A 22,518-nucleotide genomic window follows, 5' to 3' on the forward strand; every position below is an offset into this window, starting at 1 on the left:
GAAGAGGAGAAGGAGGCGCGAGAGGCTGGTGGGTTCGCATGCGGCGTTGTGGGGAGGTAGATGGCGGGGAGCGGAGATGGAGGAGCGGAGGGAGAAGTTAAAGGTTGGATGCGGCGATTCTTCCCGTGCCAAAGCGGGTGGGGGGTGGGATCTGTGTGAGCAGAGGGATGAATCAATGTGCTGCATGTTTTCCCTGGCGGGAGCTGCTCGGGTGCAACGCGAAGCGATGGGGATGCGTATCGCGATGGGATCTCTGTGTGCTGGCGGCGGGCTGGGGTGGGCGAGGGGCTTGTGCAGGGAGTGCATGGGCAATTTGGGACATTTCCTATTGTGAAGCAGAAGAAAGAGGGCAGGCGGCTGCTTCGGTGCGTTCGGAACCGCGCGGGTTCCTGCTGATGGTGTGCATTTTTGAAGGGGGAGAAATTCTATCACAAGCGTATTAAAATAAATACGTCTGCAGGCTGGAGAGGTAGCAAAATCGATCATTGCGGCCGCCTAGGAAAGAATTTGATTCTAGAAATTACGTGGAAACGGAGGGAAAAGATTAATAATGCCGCTAAGTCTGCTTTTCAGTCGGAGCGCTTCTCCCTTTGGCCGCAGCAAGGTTGTTTTCCAGCTCCTTTCTTTTCATCCGGTGATTTGCGAACTCTCCGGGCTTCCCCACGCCGGAGACAATGCCGAGCGCTGGGCACAATGAGGATCGTGCCGGGGCGGTGCGTGCCGCGACCTGCCGTTAGCCCGGGATTTATTGACCTCGGGGTGCCTCGCGTTCCCTGCCGCCCGTTTGGAAAGGCTCTATCGGGGCACCTGTGATCAAATCATCATTTTTAAAGGAAAAAAAAAATATATATATATATGTATATATATATATATGGCTATATATATATATATGGCTATGGAGAGGTGGGGGAAGGATATTGATGCACTGCTGAGGCACTGAAGGCGCTGCTCTGTTAGTGCTGCTTTGTGTATATTTCTCACTACATGCATGTGCGGACACATTCAGTGCCGGGGGGGAGGAGGGGGGAAGAGGGGCTTGGAAGGAGTCGGCTGGCAGTTGAGACCCCGGTTGAGTGGTGTATACATGACCAAATCGTCCCCTCTAGGAAATGACAGTGTCCTTCTGCTTTGAAGATGAGACCGCGTTGTGTACTGATTGTGTGGATTATATCGTTAGTAATAAATAAGCAATTGTGGCTTTTTTATTACTATTATTTATTTCCTTGGGTCTTCCTTTTATTCTTTTCAATCTTTTCGTCTTTCTCCCTTCCCCCCTCCCCCTTTATTTTATTTCATTATTACTGTTATTATTCATTTCTTTCTCCCTTTCGTCCTCTCTCTGCCGCTCCGCGGGCGGGGGCCGGGCGGCACCGCAGCCGGCGGCGGGGCGGCTCTCCGGGAGGGATCCCCACTCGGCGGCTCTCCGCGGACACCTGTAGGGATCGCTCTGCACGCTCGGCGGCGCGCGTGCACCCCCACACACACAGACACACACGCGCGTTCTCACGCATCCGTGCACGCGGGCGCGCTCGCTCCTGCCTCGCGGCACCTGCCTGCTCGTGCTTCCCCTGCACACCACGCGCGGTCCCTCCCCACTCATCCCTCACCCTTGGGCCACGCGCCGACGCGCCCACCTGCCGTCCCCTGCCCCGGCCATCCCCAGCTCGGCACACGCACAGCTCCCCGACCCCTTTTCCTCGCCGCAACCTCTCCCTCCCTCCGCCCTACGCTCGCCCTTCCCTCCCGCCCCCGGGGCATCCCTCGTGCTCCCACTCGCGTGCAGCTCCCCCCCCCCCCCCCCCTCCAATCCCCCGCCGCTGCAGGGAGCCCCGGGCGCAGGCGGCAGCCGCTTCGCCGCCGCCCCGTCGGGCCGCACAGGGCGGAGCTGTTCGTGGTGCTGAAGCGGTGCCTGCCCGCCCGACAGCGTAGAGGTGCCCCAAAGGCTCCCGTCGGGGGTCGGTGTTGCATACTTCCCTCTACGAGCCATCCCGGGCACCGCGTTTTTTTAGGGGAGGGGGACTGCCGGAAAACTGCTGGCAGCGGCTTCAGGCGGGGAAAACCATGGGGCTCGCTGATGCCCTGCAGTGCCCGGTGGCGACTGAGCATGGCTGGCCTCTGCCCGATGGGTTTGGGAGTTCTTCTAACCTCTGAGGGTTCTTCTTGCTTTCCTTTCGCTTCTCTTGCCTTCCTGGCATGTGACAAATAATAAAAATAAACGTGTTGACATTTAGAGAAATGAAATTAAATATAAAGAGAGAGTAGGAGGTGACTTAGCAGTTCAGAACGTGTCAGGTGCAGGCAGCCGAGGTGTGTGCAGGTTTTGCCCCGGCAGGCACATCCCTTCCCCCCCCCTCGCAGCAGATGCATACCCGCACACAATAGCCTGAGAGGGGCTTGGCAGCTCTGGCCGTGCTGTTCTGCCTGAGTGCTGCTGTCTGAGGAGAGGGAAGTGTTGGAGATTCTCTCCTCCATCAGGAGATCTCTGCTCACGCACTCCTCCTGGAAAACACTGTGCAGCTTGGAGGAAGAAAAGAGAGGGGAGCCACTCTGCTGAAATGCTTTAAATGCAGAGATCGCTTCAGAAGAAGAGAGTGAACTATGGCATATGTATTATTTTTTAAATGAGGAATGTCCTTTTAAATAAGGATGGCTGAGTAAACATACATAAAATACTGCAACCCATTTCAGAGGACTAACACCTGGGATTAGCTGATCTGCATTGTGAATAATGTCAGCATCAAAGCCGGCTTGAATTGGATTTTCCCTGCCAGAACAGAGAATATCAGCTGCAAAAGAAAGGTGTCAGAGAAAAATGCAGTTTGAAATTTTCAAAAAGCCTTCTAAGAAACCATTGCAATTCTTCCTCACCCCATGAAAATAAACCAGTAGGTGTGCCATGTACAGCAGAGCCTGCCAGTTCCTGCTGGGAGCTCTGTCCCTTTATTACGTTTTTGAGCTATGTTAGAAAGAACTAGAACCAGGCTTTGTACCATCATCTGCATTAATAGGACTCTATAGCATCACAGGTGCTGATATTTCTATAAATAAATTACAGTAAACCAAATAGCAGGACAAGCAATATCTTTTAGGATACTTCTTAACATCGGTCTTATAATAATAATAATACATGCTCCTAAAATATTTGCAAGTTTTGGAATGGTAAGTAGTTTACATACAGATTAAACCATAAAAATGTGATCTGGTGTACGCATATACATTGGATTTAAGCTTAGCACTGCACGTTATGATGATTTCTCAGTAACTCCAAAATTACAGCAGCATTTCACTGCTAACACTGAACAGCGGCTCAAATGAAAAATTAATCACAAGTGTACACTATTGATCAACTTTATGATTTCATTTGTTATTATTAGTCGTCGTTTCTTATTATTCTGTTTTGATTCCTTGCAGATTAGAAACAAAAATAATAGAAGAGTTCATCCCCTGGATCTTAGCCTTGGCCTTTTACAAGCGAGCAGAAGAGGAGCTGTCAGGCTGTGCATGTCAAATAGCCACCCGGCTGTTTGACAGCTTCTGGGTTTCAACCCCATTGGGATTGAGGCAGCTCAGGAAGCCATGAGCGATGAGTCCTGTCGCCTGCTGACGCTGCTCCAGCACCATGGCAGGCATTCCGTGATCTGACAAGAGGATACGTCTTGGGGAGGCAGCACTGGGATCCATAATTGGCTTCCTGGGAAACTACAGCTGGTGGATAGGATGTAAAAAGAGGTACACACACACTGGGATATTGCTACACTCTTGCTGAGCTCCTGGATCTGCTTGGAGGAGAGGATTTTGCCACCAGTCTTGTTTTTATATCTCCCGCTTTGGTAATGTTGGCTTTGGGGAAAATTTCTGCTGACTCACCCACGCCCAGACACCTTTCTCAAAACTTGGCTGATCAGTGAAGAACACCACTGGCACCTTCTCCCCTCTGGCCCCCTCAGTGTTCCCCTCCATCCCGCGGGGCCCCCGCAGCCCCCCCCCCCGTCCTGTGGCGGGGGTGAGCACGCCTGAAGCTCCGAGCGTGGCCGGTGTCCAGCAAGATTTTACCCTGTCTGCCCCTGGGGCCCCAGCGCCGCCCCCCGCCGGCACTGCCGCCCCACTTGCTCGCCCCAGGCCGCGCAGGATGGGGGCGGCGCTGGTGCGGCGCGGGGGCTGCCTGCTGCTCTGGCTGGCCCTGCTGCTGGGCTGCTGGGCTGAGCTGGGCAGCGGGCTGGAGTTTCCAGGGGCCGAGGGGCAGTGGACCCGCTTCCCCAAGTGGAATGCCTGCTGCGAGAGCGAGATGAGCTTCAACATGAAGACGCGCAGCTCCAGTGGGCTGGTGCTCTACTTTGACGATGAGGGCTTCTGTGACTTCCTGGAGCTCATCCTCACCCAAGGTGGGCGGCTACAGCTCAGTTTCTCCATCTTCTGTGCTGAGCCTGCCACCTTGCTCTCTGATATGGCGGTCAACGACAACCTTTGGCATGCCGTGGTCATCCGCCGCCACTTCAAGAACACCACTCTGATCATTGACCGGGCTGAGGCGAAGTGGGTGGAGGTGAAGTCCAAGCGGCGGGACATGACTGTGTTCAGTGGCCTCTTCTTGGGGGGACTCCCGCCGGAGCTGCGGTCGGCGACTCTAAAGCTGACACTCTCCTCTGTCAAGGACCGGGAGCCCTTCAAGGGCTGGATAACAGATGTTCGGGTCAACTACACACAGACATCGCCAGTGGAGAGCCAGGAGGTGCGGCTGGATGATGAGCAGAGCCACCTGTGTGCTCGGGAGGATGTTTGCCTCAACGGAGGTGTCTGCTCGGTGCTCAACGACCAGGCTGTCTGCGACTGCTCCCAAACGGGCTTTCGGGGGAAGGACTGCAGTGAAGGTAAGGCACCATCTTAGCTTGCCCCACCACTCCCTTTGTGTAGTGGAGGGGATGGGTAGGAGGTCAGGCCTGCATGGAGTTTCATCTGTATGAGTGGGTCTCGCTCCCCTCCCCGCTGCCTTCCTGCTGCCTCCTCTCTTCCTGCCTTCCTCTCCCCACGTGTCTCTGTGGCAGACCATGGTGCCATCACTCCTCTGTTCTCTTCAGGGGCGAGCAGGGGGAGGAAGACATCATCTGGGTATCTTCTGATGGCAGGGTGAGATGTGGGGATGTCCTGGGATGGAGAAAGGACAGGGCCTTGGTGCCAGGTGCTTCCCAGCTGGGAGGGGGTGGCCAGCATTTTACTTGAGGGTGAGGGTGGGCAAGCTTGCAATGAGTGGCTGCTCGCAATTCATTTTGGGAAAAGGGAAAACAACAAAGAGAAATTTTGCTGGATGAAGTGCGAAGATGACCTGGGTTTATTTTTGTAGGGTAGCAGAGATCCAGAGTTTGTTTTGTTTTGATACCTACTTCTGGTCTGTTATTTGAATAAAATCAGTGATTTATTTGGGAATTCCTTAAATTGTTGCTGAGGAGGAAGATTAGACAGAGGATTATGATTTTACACATATGTGAACGGTATTGCTTTGTGATGTATTAGCCATTTACAATGCTAGTCTTAAAGAGAGAATACAAAAGGGGGAAGCATACAATCCATGACTGCAAAATTCCTGAGGAAGATAGAGCTTTGAAAAACAGCAGTTTCCTGAGTCCCATCTGCAAATAAAGCACTGAGTAAAATATGGTTCGTATTCAGTGCCCATTGTTATTTGTGGTTGGAAGGATTGTGAACATTTAATGCAGATACATGCAGGATTCATATTATTTTGCTAGTAAGTGTACCACTGCTTGAAGCTATGTAAGCATAGAGATTACCTGTGTTATGTACCTACAGTGTAACTTACAGGTATACATATGAAATGAGACCAAATGTATCAAGTGAGAATGTAATGTTCATTTCAGAATTTGAGGGCAAAGACCTGAGTGTAAAATGTAAAAGTAACTATCAATAAGATACTACGTAGCCCAAATGAAGGTCTTCCCTGAGTAGCTGCATGACATTTATAGCTGAATAATTTTGTCATTTTTATCAGATTTCACCCATTTTAAAAAAGAAAACTTCATTTGTGACTGTGCTTTATTATGTAATACCTTCTGTCCTTAGTGTCAGTACCCAAAACACCACAGTCATTCTGCATCTTGTTTGCTTTATCAGTTGTTTATCTCTCATCTGCCATTTGTTAATAAAACCAAACCTTATAAACATCTTAAAATAAGTTTTAGTAAGTAAAGGCCAAATGATAATTTAACAGAATAAGAAGTCTGTTTTTTCAATAACACACAGTCCCAGAAACAGTAAAATGAGGTATCTTCTATTTTATTCTAAATCATGTCAGTAAATTTAGTATTTGAGGGGGAATTTTTAGTGCATAGTACTACTTAATATATAGGTGTACATAAAATATTGAGTTGTCTTTGCACCTTTGAGTTAGGTCTCATAAACTAAAAAGCAAATTGTGAGCTGTAGCAGTTTGATTAAAGCAACAATAATCATTTATATATAGTTATAAACCTATATACATTGAAAGTGTTTATTTAAAGTGATTTTGAACATATATTTATGTGAAAAGTTTGTATAATTGCATGTAAAATGAGGCAGAAAAAAATCTAATCTTTAAATAACAGAATTAATGAGATCATGAGCTATTTTTAAATAACATTTTTGTATTTAGATTGAATCTTCATGAAATAGTTTTTTATATGTAAGCATGTATTGTATAGTGGTTGTAAGATGATGATACTGAAAATAATTTTAGAATCCACCAAATTAGAGTGAAATACTGGCTTCAATCAATTACAGTGTTTTTAGAATTGACATCAGTGGGATCCCCCTCACATGTTCCTTGGCCACCAAGAAGCCTTATAAAATAGTAACAAGACATACTTTTTGCTTAGACTCATCCTGAAGTATTCAGCTTCTAATTTCATTTGAAATAAAAGACAGTGTTTTCACTGATACCAGTATAAATCGAATTTGTTTCTGTTGATCAAAAAAAAAAGATAAGTTAAATTCAGATCAGTGAGGTTTGATGAAGGGATTAGTAACTACTTATGTGCTACCAAAGATATTGAACTGATTTGTAATTAATAATTTAATCTTTTCAGAAATAAAAAAGTGGAAGTACAAGTGAAACGACCACATTTGTCAAGTAGGAAATCCTGGCTATTGTTACTTATTTCTTTATAGCCAGCATAGAAATTATGTTGTTGAGTTATGGCCTTTTGTTCCTGGAATGCGTAAATTTTCCCCAGCCCTTAATAAAAGAGGTTGCCGTTGTTGAAGGATGGAGGATCATCTCAAATTATGGTGATGTGAAGTGAGACTTTTGAGATCTTGCTGTTTGTCTTGTTTTAATTAGAAATGTTTTGTATGTGGAAAAAATACCAAAGTGTCCATTTTTATCTGAAATCTTGACCATATGTCCTAGTTACTACCTTTTTCCTTCAAGGTGAAAGATTAAAACCCATTCTTTGTCAAGACCTATCTATCTACATTATGTATAAGCTTAGATTTTGTGTGCTTTTGTATTTCTGGCTGGGCACAGGGTTCAGTTTTAAGTGGTGTAATGAGCACTTCAGGAATCAATAATATTAAAAACAAACAAAAGAAAATCAACTTTTTCAAAAAATTTTAATCCTGACTTGCACATTTAAGAGATTAGAAAATAAATGTATAGACTTAAATAGGTTTGAAGAGTCAATGGCCTCAAGCCTTTAAGGCCTTAGGAAGCATTTTTTATATCATCTAAGTCTCCCTGCCCTTCTTCTTCACCTTTGAAAATCTCATTAAGTCTTCTTGAAGTAAAATTTTCTCAGAAGAATAAAGTTTCACCAAGTATATTTGCTTTGAAAATCCCATATTATTATAACTAGTATATAAAGTATTATATATCTGGATTGCTGCGTCCAGGCCTGGGGCTCCCGGCACAAGAAGGATGCAGAGCTCTTGGAGCAGATCCAGAAGACCACTAAGATGACCAGAGGGCTGGAGCACCTCTCCTATAAAGAAAGGTGGAGGGAACTGGGCTTGCTTAGCATAGAGAAGAGAAGGCTGTCATGTGACCTCATTGTGGTCTTCCAATATTTGGAGGGAGCATATAAATAGGAAGGGAAATGGCTGTTTATGAGGGTGAATAGTGATAGGACAAGGGGGAATGGTTTTAAACTGAGACAGGGGAGGTTTAGTCATGGATTTAGGGATGTTAGGATGAAGTTATTCACTCAGAGGGTGGTGATGCACTGGAACAGGTTGCCCAAGGAGGTTGTGGATGCTCCATCCCTGGAGGCATTCAAGGCCAGGCTGGATGTGGCTCTGGGAAGCCTGGTCTGGTGGTTGGTGACCCTGCACATAGCAGGGGGGTTGAAGTTGTGTGATCATTATGGTCCTTTTCAACCCAGGCCATTTTATGATTCTGTGATAACTTACTCCCAGTAGGCTTAACTGTCCTTTTGCCTTTCTAATTAAGAGTAGCTTCATTTATGTTATCCAAACTATATGGGAGTGAATTTAGGAAAGTATTGGATATATTGCATTCAGTCATGTTCTTAGTTCCAATAGTATCTAAACTGTCTTCAGTGGGAGATTTCATATGAATCACAGAATAAGGACTGGAGTTCTACTCGAATATTAAGGGCATGCTGTCTACAGCAGAGAAAAATACGACATGTAGCAGTACTGTTGTTGGCTGGGCTGAGTGCTTATAGATAAAGACAGCATGAGAGGCCTTCTAAAAAAGAATATCTCTAGTACTGAAACATACAAGGGAATATTATTTCTTGTATTAACTCAGCAGAAGGAAAAATACATAAAATTATGATAAATTTTGCTAGAAATAAGACTGGCGTTAAAATAAACCCCAATTGCCATACAAATTTTCTGATAAATTCTTTGACATACATCACAATCTTCTCAGTGAAAATTATATTATTCCATGAGAAAAATCAAATGGATATGGTGTGATTTTGCTAAAATAACTGTTTGTTAAGAAGACTGTTCTTAAGAATTAAATTAGTGAATTAAGTCAGAGTCCTAGAAGATAAGGAGAATAAGTCTCCTACCAGTATTTTTTAGTCCATTTTGTTTCTTATGTTTAAATTTCAGAACAAAAACAAGTATTACATTAATAAAATATTGACCTTCTGACTTTAGATGGAATTTATAATTTTTCTTTTTATTTTCATTCGCATTAAAATAATATAGTCCAGTATCCTGTCTGAGAAAATAGACAGATGCCTCTGGAGAAGGCAATGAAAACCATGTTACACGCTTTGCTCTGGGAAATGTTTCTCACTGAACCCAGATTCTTGTCAATTCACGACCTTCTGTGGTTCTGTATCTGTGACTGTTTCAAGAAAATTACATGTGGGGTGATTTATCTTTCTAAAATGTAGCTGGGCTACTTGCCTCAATATTTGGTTGTTATAGAAACAATTACTCTGTGGATCCAAAGTGTTCTTGTTTAGAGCATGGCTTATTTTAACTGTCCTACTGAGTTTCTGTTTTGTGGAAAAAATGAGGACTGTTCATGCAGCTGTTCACTGTAAGAGATACTCTTCCTTGTCAGATATTTAGAACTTGATGCCAGCTATGGTTTGAACTGTGAAAAGTTTTTTTGTTTTGTTTTGTTCTGTTTTTTAAGGAAGTAAATTTCAGATGTCTCAGGCTAGCCAGCATTTAGATTTGTTTGTTTGGGTTCTGAATATATTACATCAATCTTTGTTGTGCATATTTGCTTCTTCATGTTAACTTAAAAAAAAAGTCATCCAATATTCATATCTTTTTGAAAATTTCCATATTATAATTCCTTCAATTCCCTTGTGTATTGAATAAAATATATAAACATCTTTGGGCATGAATTATATTTTTTGAGATAGATGTTTGAGCTCAAAGTGATACTTTTGAACTCATCATACATAGTCTTACAAGAGTAGTCATCATGGTTTTTATCCTTCTTGAATAGTTAGCTAAATATATTATGGAATAGTAAATATTGCAAGCAAAACTTTTTGTTTATACTTCAGAATCTTTATCTACAGCTCACATCTTTTTAAATGATCTGTATCCTAAATTTCTTGTCAGTGCCAATAGCTAGGATGGCAATACTGATTTAGGAGGAAAAATAGAAATCCAATAGAGATTACACTAAAATTCTGATGATTAGATTAGTTTAGCTAATATGTTTAAATTTTCTTTTTTTCTTTTTTTTTTTCTTTCTTTTTTTTTTTTTTTTTTTTTTAAATTGTTGGGTTTTTTTTTGGTCCATCTTGAATCCTGAAGGCAGATAGTCAAATAATTCCACAGTTCAAAACTGTATTAAATCTGCACCCTTTGAATTCAGTTGTCTGCATCATGCTTATGTCTGCTTAATGGAGAATTCTGCATCATTTTTTAAAACGCAGTTTGATATATTATTTTGTTTACCAGAATTTGGCATTATGTGATATTGATTTCAATATCTGCCTCATGTAAAATCACAGCAATTTAAATCCCGTGTCACTGCTAATTAGGAGTTGGCAGTCTGTTATATTCTAAGAAAGTGACTTGTTGAATATGGCTAATCCTTTCAAAATGGTGATATTGAAATGTTTCCAAAAGACCACTTATTTTATATAGTGTACATCTTAGTACCCCAAATCAATAGTATTTTAGACAGTGAGGATGTTGTTTCCCTTTGTGCCATGAGCAGGGCTCGTGTAAATTTTGAGTTTATACTGCAAATTGTAGAATGCTAATATACACAAATAATTTACATTTAGAAACATAGGACATTGTGTCAGATTGGTTGTATTCATTCTGAATTTTAGAAAATGTTTAACAAAATTATCCACATTCTAATGTAATAACATTTCAAGGCTTGTGGGCATTTTAGACCAAATGCATTTGATCTTTTCTTAGCTGTGCATTGATGCCCTAGAGTCTTTTAGCCATAGATGCTAGCCAAGGAGTTGCGGGAAAGCGCTTGGATTACAGAACATAAAATTTTATCTCCTCATCATTATAGAGCTGATAGATGGGAATGAGGAGGCAGACTGGCAAGTAAAACCAGTTCCAGGTAGAAACAGCTTGATGTAGAGACTAACTTCAATACATACAGCTTTGGTGTTTTATGTTTCTTTTAATATATATATATCGAAGTTGGCTGGTAATTTAAAATAAAACAGTTAATCCATCTCTTGATGGAATTAGTACAGTGCATTTTCCAGAATGCTTGGTGTTACTTCAGAAAGCATGAAACCACAGCAGCTTCTGCAAAAATGCTCTGTCTAGTTTATTGTACTGATGTTGAAATTGTATACCTTCATGAACATGTGATTTTTCAGAATAGTGAAGGACATTCTGAGGCGTTGTGTACCTTGTTTTACGTGGGGAGTACATTGCAAAGACCACAGTTAACTTCTTTCAGGCAGTGATTTGTAACAAACATGCATTTAGCTGTTGGGTTTATGTTGTGATACATAGAACTGTCTAGCAAAATACATTGTATCTCTGATACCTTTATATTATTCTACCCTGACTGGAGTAGAATATTTACAAAATAATTCAGTTTTTTCCTGCAAAGTTGATAACTTTCTGTGCTGACTGCTTTGTGCTGAGGTGACCTAGGAGTATCACAAGCTCTTTACTAACCTGGATTATATTATCATATATGCAGTCAGTCTGTCAAAAGCTCAGATTCTCATCTGCCAAAAGAAAAGGTAGATGTGTGTGGTGGCTTCATGTAATGAATCACTGCGACCATTCTCCTGGATTTTGGTGTACTTAGTAGAACCAGTGAGCACTTCAATGCATAAAATACTCACATCAGCTCATGAAAAAGCACATGCCTTTGATTCCAGTTTGCCAGTTTGCATCACTTCTCCAGCTCTGGGTTGTGGTGTTTTTTTTTTTTTTTTTTTTTTTTTTTTTTTGTCTGCCAGGTAAAATTACTGCCCTGTATAGGATTTTTTTTTAATTTTCAATTTTTATTTATTTATTTATTTAGGTTAGGATTTTCTTCCTGGAAGTTGGAATCTTAAAAAAGAAAAATCAGAATTTCGATTTGGGATTTATGAAGGGAAGTCAAGACTTGAAGCTCCATCTACCAATGTGCAACCTTTTTAGTCTACAGAAACAATACTAACCATCTGTCTTTGAAGTTGCCACTGTTGTTACTGTATATCTGTCTACCCACAGCTGAGTATTCAGAATAGCACTTTTTTCCCTTGTTCACAACTGATGTGAAGTGAGGTGCTTTCCATTTGTCTGTCTAGATGTTGAAACGAGGCAGCTTGTCAATTGATGACTACTTTTCCCTTGACAACGCAGCTCTTCTCATGGTTGTAGCAGTTCTTATCCTTTACAATATTATGACACCTGTAGAGAAATTATCCTTATTACAGTAAATGAATCCAAGATTCAATAGGCTGAGGATAGTGGGAAATTGTGGCTCTCAGACAGTGATTATATCATTTTCAACATTTCATTCTCTTTTTTTTTCCAATGAGAAATCTGGAGATGTAGGCACAAGGTGACCCCTCTCATGCTTTGTTTGAACTCTTTGAGAATTAAGAAACAGAGGAGACTGATGGAAGCTTTCTTTGTGAGAAGGATTGTATTTTAGATTTCTGTAATTTTAAGTAATTGTTTCTGAATTTGGAATGATTTCTCTGGGTCCTAGTAAGCAGCAGATTTTGTGCCTTATAGATAGCTGAAAAAAAATGATTTCTGTTTTCATTTTCCATTGGAACCAATTTGAAGCCCTATTGAAATAAGCTTTGAATTAGAACAAATGTGATAACCTGCTGATTATGAACTCATTATTCAAGGGAGAATATGATAATACAGAAGATCGAGGGCAAATTAAATAACATGCAGATTCCAACTGTAGTATTAATTTGAGAAGATAGAGAAAAGACTTCATAAATTTGGATATTTTTCTCTATCATCATTGTCATTGTCATCACTGTTATCATTTATAAATTTCACGTGTGACTATGAACAGTGCTATAAAGGTTACATGTCTGATTTCACTCTATATTTAAGGGACTATGTAATTTGTGGCAAAACCTGTCTTACCAAAAAAAAAAAAAAAAAGTGTGAAGAGTATTCACCAGAATCACTTTTGCAGTTGCTGCCACTGCAAACAGTGAAGCAGTGTATTCTGCCTACGTAAGTGTTAAGTACCAGCAGTGCTATGTAGATGTGTGAGTTTCAGATTGCATTTAGAATGTGGCGTGGTATACAAGGCCTTCAAATGAAAAAATCTGACTTTGTGATGGTTGTGTGTAGAGAAAGGGCCTTATATTGCTCCAAGTCAGAGAAACTGAACTGATTCTTGCCACAGCAATGTTTTTTTATAATTAAGGGAATTATTGCAGTCATTATGGAGGTCACTGACATTGCACTATGCCAGTGGACTTGTATACCAGAGTTTGTAAGTTTCAGAAATTCATCTTTATTTATGATACAGGATGACCTTCATGGTAATCCTTCCTTTCTATGCTGTTTAATTTTAACAAAATACATGAAAAAAGACATTCTGTCAAAGGAGGTATTTCAAATAAGAAAAGATTTCTTGAGTAATATTATATGTATTTCTTAAAAGCTATGTGTACTTTCATTTTAAGAAACATGTAGAAAATCACAGAATTAGCAACTAGACACGGAGTGAAGACTGAATCTCAATGCTGTAATATTCTTTAGGAGCTTTTCCTGATTCTTCTTATCCAGTTATTGAAGGTGTCAACAGAAATGTTCACGCACACATCAGCATTTGTAGAATGGGTATCTAGAGGACAGCTTTAATGAATAGTACTTTGCTTTATGGTCAATTCTTGTGATGACAAGGTATCAGTCTTGTGATGATAAAATTAAAATTATTAATAAAAATACAGGAATCAGACCCTAATGCTAATAAAAAATTCTCTATAACCCTTTTAGGAAAGATGTTCTCTGTCCTGATTCCTAATTGCAGTTGTAAAAAAATGTCTTAAAATGTTCTAAAAAATATTTAGGTTCTGCCCATTGTTATACAGCGTCTAATTTACATTTGTAAAATCAAATTCTTAACCTGGAAGATCCAGACACAAGAGGAGAGGGGGCTAAGTTCAATGATTTTCACGTATCTGTAATGGGGTGAACTGATGCTTCTCCTAGATTATCTCCTAGAAAAAGCAGTGAAATTTCTTAGGAAGTTTGCAGGAGAGTTAGTGCTGACATTGAGATTACCAGCTTTGTTTATTTTATTTGCTGTTTTTTTCCATGTTTCCTCATTGTAGGAAAGACATGTGAAAGTGGATGATAAAAACCACTGGCTGTATGTCACTTCAATTTCAAGATAATCATGGGGAGATATAAGGAAGATTTGTAAATGGATTTTGTAAGAACTGATTAATGCCCTCATCCTACATACTCTTCACATGGACATGACTGAACTTTAAAGGAGCTGATTCTTTCTGAAGTTTATTTTCTGGGTTTCTTGCTCCCAAAAAATAATTCTGAAATGTTATCACATGGCAAAAAACATGTTCTTTATAGAACATGCTGTTTTTCAGAGATGAGTTGTGGGCTGTCTTCAACATTAAACAAAGAAAGATCTGCCATGTTTTGTTAAACATTTTCTGAAGAATTCTGAGTACAGACTTTATATTCATGCATAAATCATTCCTGACGTAAATGTTATGAGGTAAACACCTGCATTTCCCCACTAGTTCACCAGGAAGACAATGTGATTTGAATATATATATTAATATGTATTTCCTGGCCCAAATCTTCGTAAGTTTTCCATCTCAGTTGTAGTAGTTTTCACGTATTTCTGTTTTTTGTCGCCCTTCTGCAAATATTTGGAGAAGAGGCTAGGATGAAGGCTGTTTGCACAGCTGTGAACTTCTGCCTTTATCTCTGTGGTATTTTCGCTGCTGTGTCTGCCATCATGAGAAGTTGTACACTCATGAAGTACAGCACTTTTAAATTTTGTTTTCCTCGTACAAATTTTGAAACTCAGAATTAAAAACAACTACCGCTACCTACATTCCTCAGCTCAATTATTTATGAGAAAAATAAGTTCATGGTATTTCTTATTCAGATTTTTGTAACAAAGAAAGTTCCAGTGACAAAAAAAAAAGTTAATGTAATAGAGTTTTTGACCTATTATTATGTAAATCCACTGGCAATCACATTTTCAATATTGGAAGAAGAATTAAGGTTCTGAGGTTTTATCTAGTCCCTTATCATCACCTATTTTACTTTAAATATCATTGGAATCTTTAAATAAATAGGCTTTTTCTTGCACATTATGAATTCTTATATCATTAAAAGGGCTGATTTAGCTTTGTTATTCACTCATGTATTACTGGTTGTGATATGTGAGTGATGCTGGTGAATTTTGTAAATCTTGTAAATCTTAAACAACAGAAGCATGCACAGTAATGCATGCGGCTAAACTTTCCTTCCTTTTTCTACCCTATGTGAGAAACAGAAGCCTATCTGTTGGAAGTAGAAAGTGTAAGCTGGTGGTACTGCAGGAGTTGAGAAGCAAAGCTGTCTTCAGTGAGTTGTAGCTTTCATCTTTTTTTGTCGCAAGTGTTTAAGGGTGAGATTTATCTCTCAATTTTACACACATTTGCATGAAGAAGTAACAAAAAGCAGTTTCTGATGCTTATTGTCATAGTTACATCTAAATCAAAAGGCACGTCTCAGAGAACTTACTAACATTTAGTTGTTTCGATGTTGCATTTTAATATGAGCTCATTACTGCTTGGATAGTCTAAATATATAAGGTGACAGGTTTTGATGTTATTCAGCTTTGCTCTTTGTCAGCTCACTCTTTGGAAATTTGAAAAACCATACATAATTATCTCTTGGAAACTTGGTCATTGACCAGCCTGAGCTCTTAGTGATTTAAATTAGGCTTTTGATTGTCTAGGGAATGCGTGGTACTAAGGGAATTGATTAACTAATGAGACTTGGAAGTGAAAAATGTTTAGAAATCATGTACCTTATGGACAGAATTTCTGAAATATTTTGATTTTGTAGCTTTATGGTATTCAGTAGGATCTCTCAGTCAGTTCCGTAAAGTAATTCATCCAGGTACTTCTTTCATGTCGGAATAAATCGGGATTGGTGCCTTCTCAAGCTAACACGTTACGCCATTGTAAAGTAAAGGTAACATCAGAAATTCCTCTGGCTAAAAAATTTTCTTTCAATTGTCACAATATTGAAACATTCTAAAACCTCAAGAAACAAGCAACTTTTACTTTGCCCCCTGCTATGTAACATTACTTTTGATCTTTTTAGAGATTGCTTTGCTTTGCTTGCATGTTTTGCATACCTATGTATTAACAACAAATCTTTATCCTCTTTATTATACCTGTGCAAGTATAGAAAGCATAGGAATTTGGTAAAGCAATTTTCCCTTATAAAATTAAGAATTACTGGCAAAAAAGTACTTTATATGGTAGCTCTGCTACCCATCATGATACCCATCCTATATTAAGATTCTTGCCCTTTGAAATTAGACTGAAATATGTTTTTTCATCCATTCATCTTCACAATCTTTCACAATCCTTTCATTGTTCTTAGATTCCTGTTTGAACACAGGTTTTTAAAGCGTAATTCAGTACAGATAGTTTGCTTCTTCTCTAATCAACATAAATCACTGGTATCAGTCTGTCAGTGTAGGAACATACTACCCTCAAAAATCTGTGCTCTGAGAAAATTAATAAATTTCAGAAATAAAGCACTCAGAAGCTATGGACTATCAGGACAAAGGATACTCTACAATTTTAATTCCATCCCTTTCAGTGTACCCATTATGAAAGTCTTTAATTATATGACTGTAAACCATTGTTTCCTTGGGCCTTCTGCCTCATTCAGAGCATAGTCTGCGTAAGTTCTTCAATATTTTGTTTTCTCCTTGCTCTTCAGTGTGTAGCCCTGAGCCTTATTTATTGTTCATATTCAAACCAGCTCCGAAGAGAAATTATTAATTTTTCCCTGGGCTTTTCTAAGGTTCTCATAATTACAATGGCTGAGCAGCTGTGCAAGTATTAAAAGTTACACAGTATGCATGTAAGATGACACATGCAATTATCCCAGTTGTGAAGGAGAACTGAGGTAAGAGAGACTGCAGGTAAAAGCATTCCCTAATACTGAGAGCACAGTCTCATGTTTTCCCATGTACTCCACATATGAAATTATATACATGATAAATTTACTGTGACATCACAATGTAGCTCCTATTGATGTAGCACAATGTAGCTCCAAGGGATCAGCAGTGTGTATTCTGTGAGACGCAGCAAGGCAAACTCCTGCAAGTGTCCTGAGCAGTATAAAGAATGACCACCCAAAAAATGTCTAGCTTTAGAAACAGACCAAAGTCACATGGGATTTTTAGGGGAGAAAGGGTTAGAACATTTCCTACGAGGCAGCATTTTGCCTCTCTTTGGTACATGGTACATCACGATCTTCGTTAGTAAGGACTGTTGTAATGCAGGGACAGGTGTACAGCCCATAGGGACAGGCACTTTCTTCATTACTCAGTCATTGCATGTTGCTAACAATAGACTTCTTTTGTGTGCAGAAGTTTTATGGACCCTCTGGAGAAGCCACATTATACTGTGTAAAGGCTATATCATAACATGTATGACTGAAGTGGATCGATCTACCTTATGTAAGAAGCCTTCTGTCTCAGAGCTGCTATTTTTGACTGTGCAACCAAGAAAGCATTAATTTAAGGTAGTAAAATAGTGCATAATGTTGTTTATGGGTTTTTAAAACTACACCCACTCTTACTCCCTAGTCCCAACACTGACTTTCCTGCTCCTCAGTTAGGAGGTGTTCTTTCCATAGTACCTGCTCTCAGCAAGGAGGTTGCTGAAGGATTCATGCTTTCCCTGCTCCAAAATTGTGTGGCTGTACCTAGCACAGGCAGCAGTGATTCAGAGTTTCACATAAGCTTGAGCTGGTGCTCCCTTCCAAGTTAGGCTACACAACCACAGTGCAAACTATCTTTCTGGAGCTTTCTGATAAAATCCAAGGCGTTTCCCCTAGCTCTGTACAAATAGATTTTTTAAGGAAGTTTACAACTGGAACAGAGTCTGGCAAGTTTTCAAAGGTTTGGCAGAAAGGCTTAACCTTGAAAGTCAAGTCACTCCTGCCCAAGTGCTTTTTATTTTTCTGCTTCAAAATATGACTAAAGTCAAAAGGAATCAGAGCAGAAGTAGAGCTTATTTAAAATTTCCTTGGGGGTTTACTACTGCTAACACATGTCAGATTTTCAGCTGAGCAATTTGAGGGGGGTTTTGTTTGTGACTAAATGAAATAACATATATTTTTTAATTGAATAAATGGAGGACTTCCTTACTTTACTGGGTTCCTCTCATTCTTCTTTAATTAATGTAACTGAACTCTGTGAAGTTTATAAAGAAAGAAATCAAGAAAAAATAAGTTACTTAAAGTTATTTCAGTACATTTCAGATTTTCTGAAGGAACTGGTTGAATTAACTTTTGAGAGACCCATTTGATGTTTAGTAAAATTTGCAGATGTGCTTGTTCAATGGTGCCATTAAAACACCTTTGTTTAAAAATATTTCCTAAGCTCATTATAGAGAAATTTCGTATGAAGGAGTAGTATTAGATAAGTAAGAACCAAAAATATAGTGCCACTGTTTGACTTACCTAGTCTATATTTTTAGGATTTCTGTCTTTGTAGGAGCTACATTTATTGATGTACTAGGAATCTTGAATACACCTTTATTTTTGTCCTTATTTTGAGATTGTTGCTTCCTATTCTTAAAAAAGTAGCTGTTTTTCTATTTGTGTATAGAAAATATGAAGATTAAAAAATACTTCTTTTCCATTTTGATTTATATTTTAACTACTGCCTTGTACCATTTCTCTGTGAAGCATGCAAATAAATAAATAAAAAAATTAAAACAGGAGAAGCTGAAGATGGGACAAAATCACACTCCAATTCCCAGTACATTTATGGTCACTCCATTCATGTAGTTCTGCTACAGTTGGTTGGATTACTTGTATGAATCTTTTTTTCCTTTTGATCCACATTGTACATTAATGTTTACGCAAACATGGCATAGATTAGCATGCTTATTTTAATAAAAAATAAAACCATTTGCAAGCATATGATTATTCTCTATCTTACCTCATGATATTTAATCACCTAATGAGATTTCAAAGGACATTAAACCTTCTTATTTCCATAGAGTTAAATGGAACTGTGATATTGAGAAATAACAAAGGACATGTTTTAAAAAGAAAAAAATACAGTTATCAAAAAAAAAGTTGGAAAAAATAATTTAAGAATAATCAAACAATAGCTGTACTCTGGAATCATAGCACAATCAATTGAAGTACTTGACTTTGTAAAGTCTGAGACCACTATTTATATTTTTGTGTATTATGAATGCTATTCCTATTATGTGATCTTATCAGACACATCTGATCTGGTGTTTTCTGAATAATGAGTTTTAAATTTAACTGTGCATGTTTCTTACATTTTCTATGAAACTACTACACTATTATTTCTTTCAAAAAGCTTAAATTCTGCAGGAGGATAGTACCAGTCCTCTCCAGTTTGATATAAAATCCCTAAAGGCTGTTGTTGGATAAATAGTAAAGGGAATATAATGTAATGCACTCTGATTATATTGTCACTTAAAATGTGTCCCCAGCTCACCATTACTCCTCTGCAGACTTTTTTCCTTTTGAAACATACGAGATTGTATACAAAGATGGAAGAAAAGTTTACTAGCCTAATGGAGATTTCAGCAGAAATTAAATGTACTGATAGTCTGACCATCATTTAAACTGCTACTCACACCTACCAGGCTTCTGAAAATATCAGCTTCTCTTAATTGAGCATTTTTTTAATTACAACTTTCATGCATTTTATCTGGCAAAAAAATTGGCAAAAACTCTGCTTAATAAATTTCTAGCAAACAACCTGTCCTCAACACAACTTTGTAATGGCTCACAGATTTGAAAAAAGGAAAGAAGAAAAAAGAAGGAGGTTATTTTTAAAGCATTGGTTTACTTATTAACCAATGGCATTTTATTTCACAATGGTTAATATGCCACCTCTAGACTTTATATTGGTGAGATTCGTAAAAGTTATTTCTCAGTACTTTTTAAATTAACACAATTCTTAGTTTATCTCTGGAATTTCCAGTCACTTGTAAAACAGCAGATGAAGATGTATGCTGTAAGCTGCAGTTAAGAGGAGAAAACAGTACAGCCACTGCACCTGAAGTTCTCTCTCACATGTGCCCAGATCCATGTAAATGGAATTCTGCTCTAGCTTGGTCTCGCTATGGTGGTTTGTGTAAAGAGAGTTTTTTGGGAGGACGTTGTTAAATCCAGGTCATTTGGACAAAGCAGTTATTCAGTGCAGTTATGCCAGTTGAATTCCATTAGCTAATGGAAAGAAATTTTTGGGAGCCAACATGCAGTAGCATAAGGGGTACCAAGCTCTCCGGCTCAGCTACATCACACTGGGGCACACGAAAGGACTCTTGTTTGAGCATCTTGGATCTTCTATCTATATCACTGTGTTTCATTCCTGCAAACAGTATAGATTATCAATATTCTTGCCAGAAGAATTTCATAGGTAATTTATTGGAAAGATTTAGAAATATGTTTTAGAGGAGTCTGTTTTCAAAGACAAATAAGGCAAAATTTGGTGCCAAATAAGCCTAATATCTGTACTATATCTTTATAACAACAAGCAGTTTTTAACTGAATTTGAGATCTGGGCCTTTTTTATGTATGAGTCAGTGGCATCACTTACAAATGAACTCTCATAAGAGCTTTCAGTACTACAATTTTCATAGATGTGAGAAATATGTGCTTTTGATAGTTGTTTTGCTTTGAGCTGCATTTCAAAGCAGGATACTGAACTGTATTTCAGTTTACTTTCAATATGATTTTATGTTCTTTCTGACTTTATGTAAAATGTAGCCTGGACAGCTGATAATATAATAATAGACTGGTAGTAACGTTTAAACAAAGTACTGGTAACCAAAAAAATGATGTCAGGGGAAGAAAGTAGCTTAAATATTGGAAATGTTATTAGATGTCACTGTAGTATATCAGGCAAAATAAATCATTGGTTAATGATTGGTTAATGTCCCACAAGCTTTAAGAGGTGCACAACATTCTAAACATGAGTCATCCTTCTTACTGCAGGATGCCCATGCCTGCTTTGTAAGAACTATATTTTATTTGATATATGACCAGCAGCAAGCTCTGAAATGTTGGATTTCCTCATACAGTCAGTTTATTTGATAGTGACCCTTGGTTCTTGGGCTTTGTAACTGGATTTTGCTTTTTGCAGAATTCATTGCAGTTAAGAAAAGAGTTACTATGAAAAAGACATCTTTTTTTTTTTTTTTTTCCTTTTAGCTTAGACTCAGATATTATTTATTCTTTAAAAAGTGGATTCTTTAGAAATAATTACATCAGATGAGAGCTAGTCATCTAGAAGCACAGAATGGACAAAAAAAAAAAAAATGAAAAGATGAAGGACTAAGAAGTAATTAAGTAATGGAAATGGGATAAATGGGATTTGGAATTGCTATTTTATTTTCAAAATTCTATTATGAGTTCCTTTTATCAAGTATTTAATCTCATAGTTTTTCTTCCATAAAATAAGGTTAATAGTATTCAGTCTTCTTCTGGTTTCCTGTTTTGTGTTGTAATGTCTGAGATTTCAAAGAATATTTTGAACTGTTTTTAACAAGACCAATTAGAACAGAAGTGGGTCTTGCTTATGATTCTAGACTTTACAGATTATACTATATTAAGCTTGAGATACAAACATTGGAGCAAAAATAATAAATGTTTGTCATTTATGTTATTCCACATTTCTCTGAGGGCAGCAAAGTTCCTGCTGTTCTCAGATATATTCTTTTTAAACTTATTCTTCTTATAGCTCTTTGAGATAATGCTTTTGGGTGTGTTATGTCATTTAGTTCTAAAGGCATAATATAGCAGCAAGACTTATTAACTGATTAATATATTATATAAGGGAATTTTTTGTGAAGGCCTGATTCTGCACCCATTCTGATTTGCTAGCGCTCTCTTGGACCAAATAAAGATAAAACCAACAACAACTCCGGTGTACTCTTCAAAGCTGAAAAATTGCATTTATGCTTCTGCAAAAGATGACATTGCTGGACATGCTGTACAAGTTCTCAAGGAGTAAGACCATCAAAGTGTTCCTGTTCAATGGGTAGTCATTCCTGAAGAAATTACCAAGTGAACTAACTATATGGCCACTCTGGAGGATGTGAAAAAAAAAATAATAATAGTAAACCAGCAGGATGTATTTGGACTACAGCACAGTTTTACTCAAAACAGGTGCTTTCATGTTTTGTTTATAGAGCGACCAAAAACTAATAATTGACTGCAATGCAAATGTCGGAATTTGACAGTAGCACTGAACACATCTGATCCTGGAGAGGCTGGCTTTTAGGGTAAAACATTCTTAAAGGATATCTTGAAACTTAATCTCTGAATCATTGTACTTTATGCTTATTTGTCTAAAACAAAACA

General features: G+C 38.9%; 1 protein-coding gene across 7 annotated transcripts in view; it reads left to right on the forward strand.

Annotated features, from left to right (window-relative positions):
* Positions 1-4,129: 4,129 nt before the first annotated feature.
* Positions 4,130-22,518, forward strand: part of NRXN1 (neurexin 1) — a 629,457-nt gene continuing 611,068 nt past the window's right edge. For all 7 annotated transcript variants that reach the window (XM_042884865.1, XM_042884874.1, XM_042884894.1 and 4 more), the window contains exon 1: positions 4,130-4,868. In XM_042884865.1, coding sequence (XP_042740799.1) covers positions 4,130-4,868 — 739 coding nt within the window. The remainder of the gene's footprint in view (positions 4,869-22,518) is intronic.

This window comes from Lagopus leucura, unplaced genomic scaffold (genome assembly GCF_019238085.1).
Source record: "Lagopus leucura isolate 7727_CA_CO unplaced genomic scaffold, USGS_WTPT01 Super-Scaffold_73, whole genome shotgun sequence".
In the NCBI taxonomy this organism is placed as follows: Eukaryota; Metazoa; Chordata; class Aves; order Galliformes; family Phasianidae; genus Lagopus; species Lagopus leucura.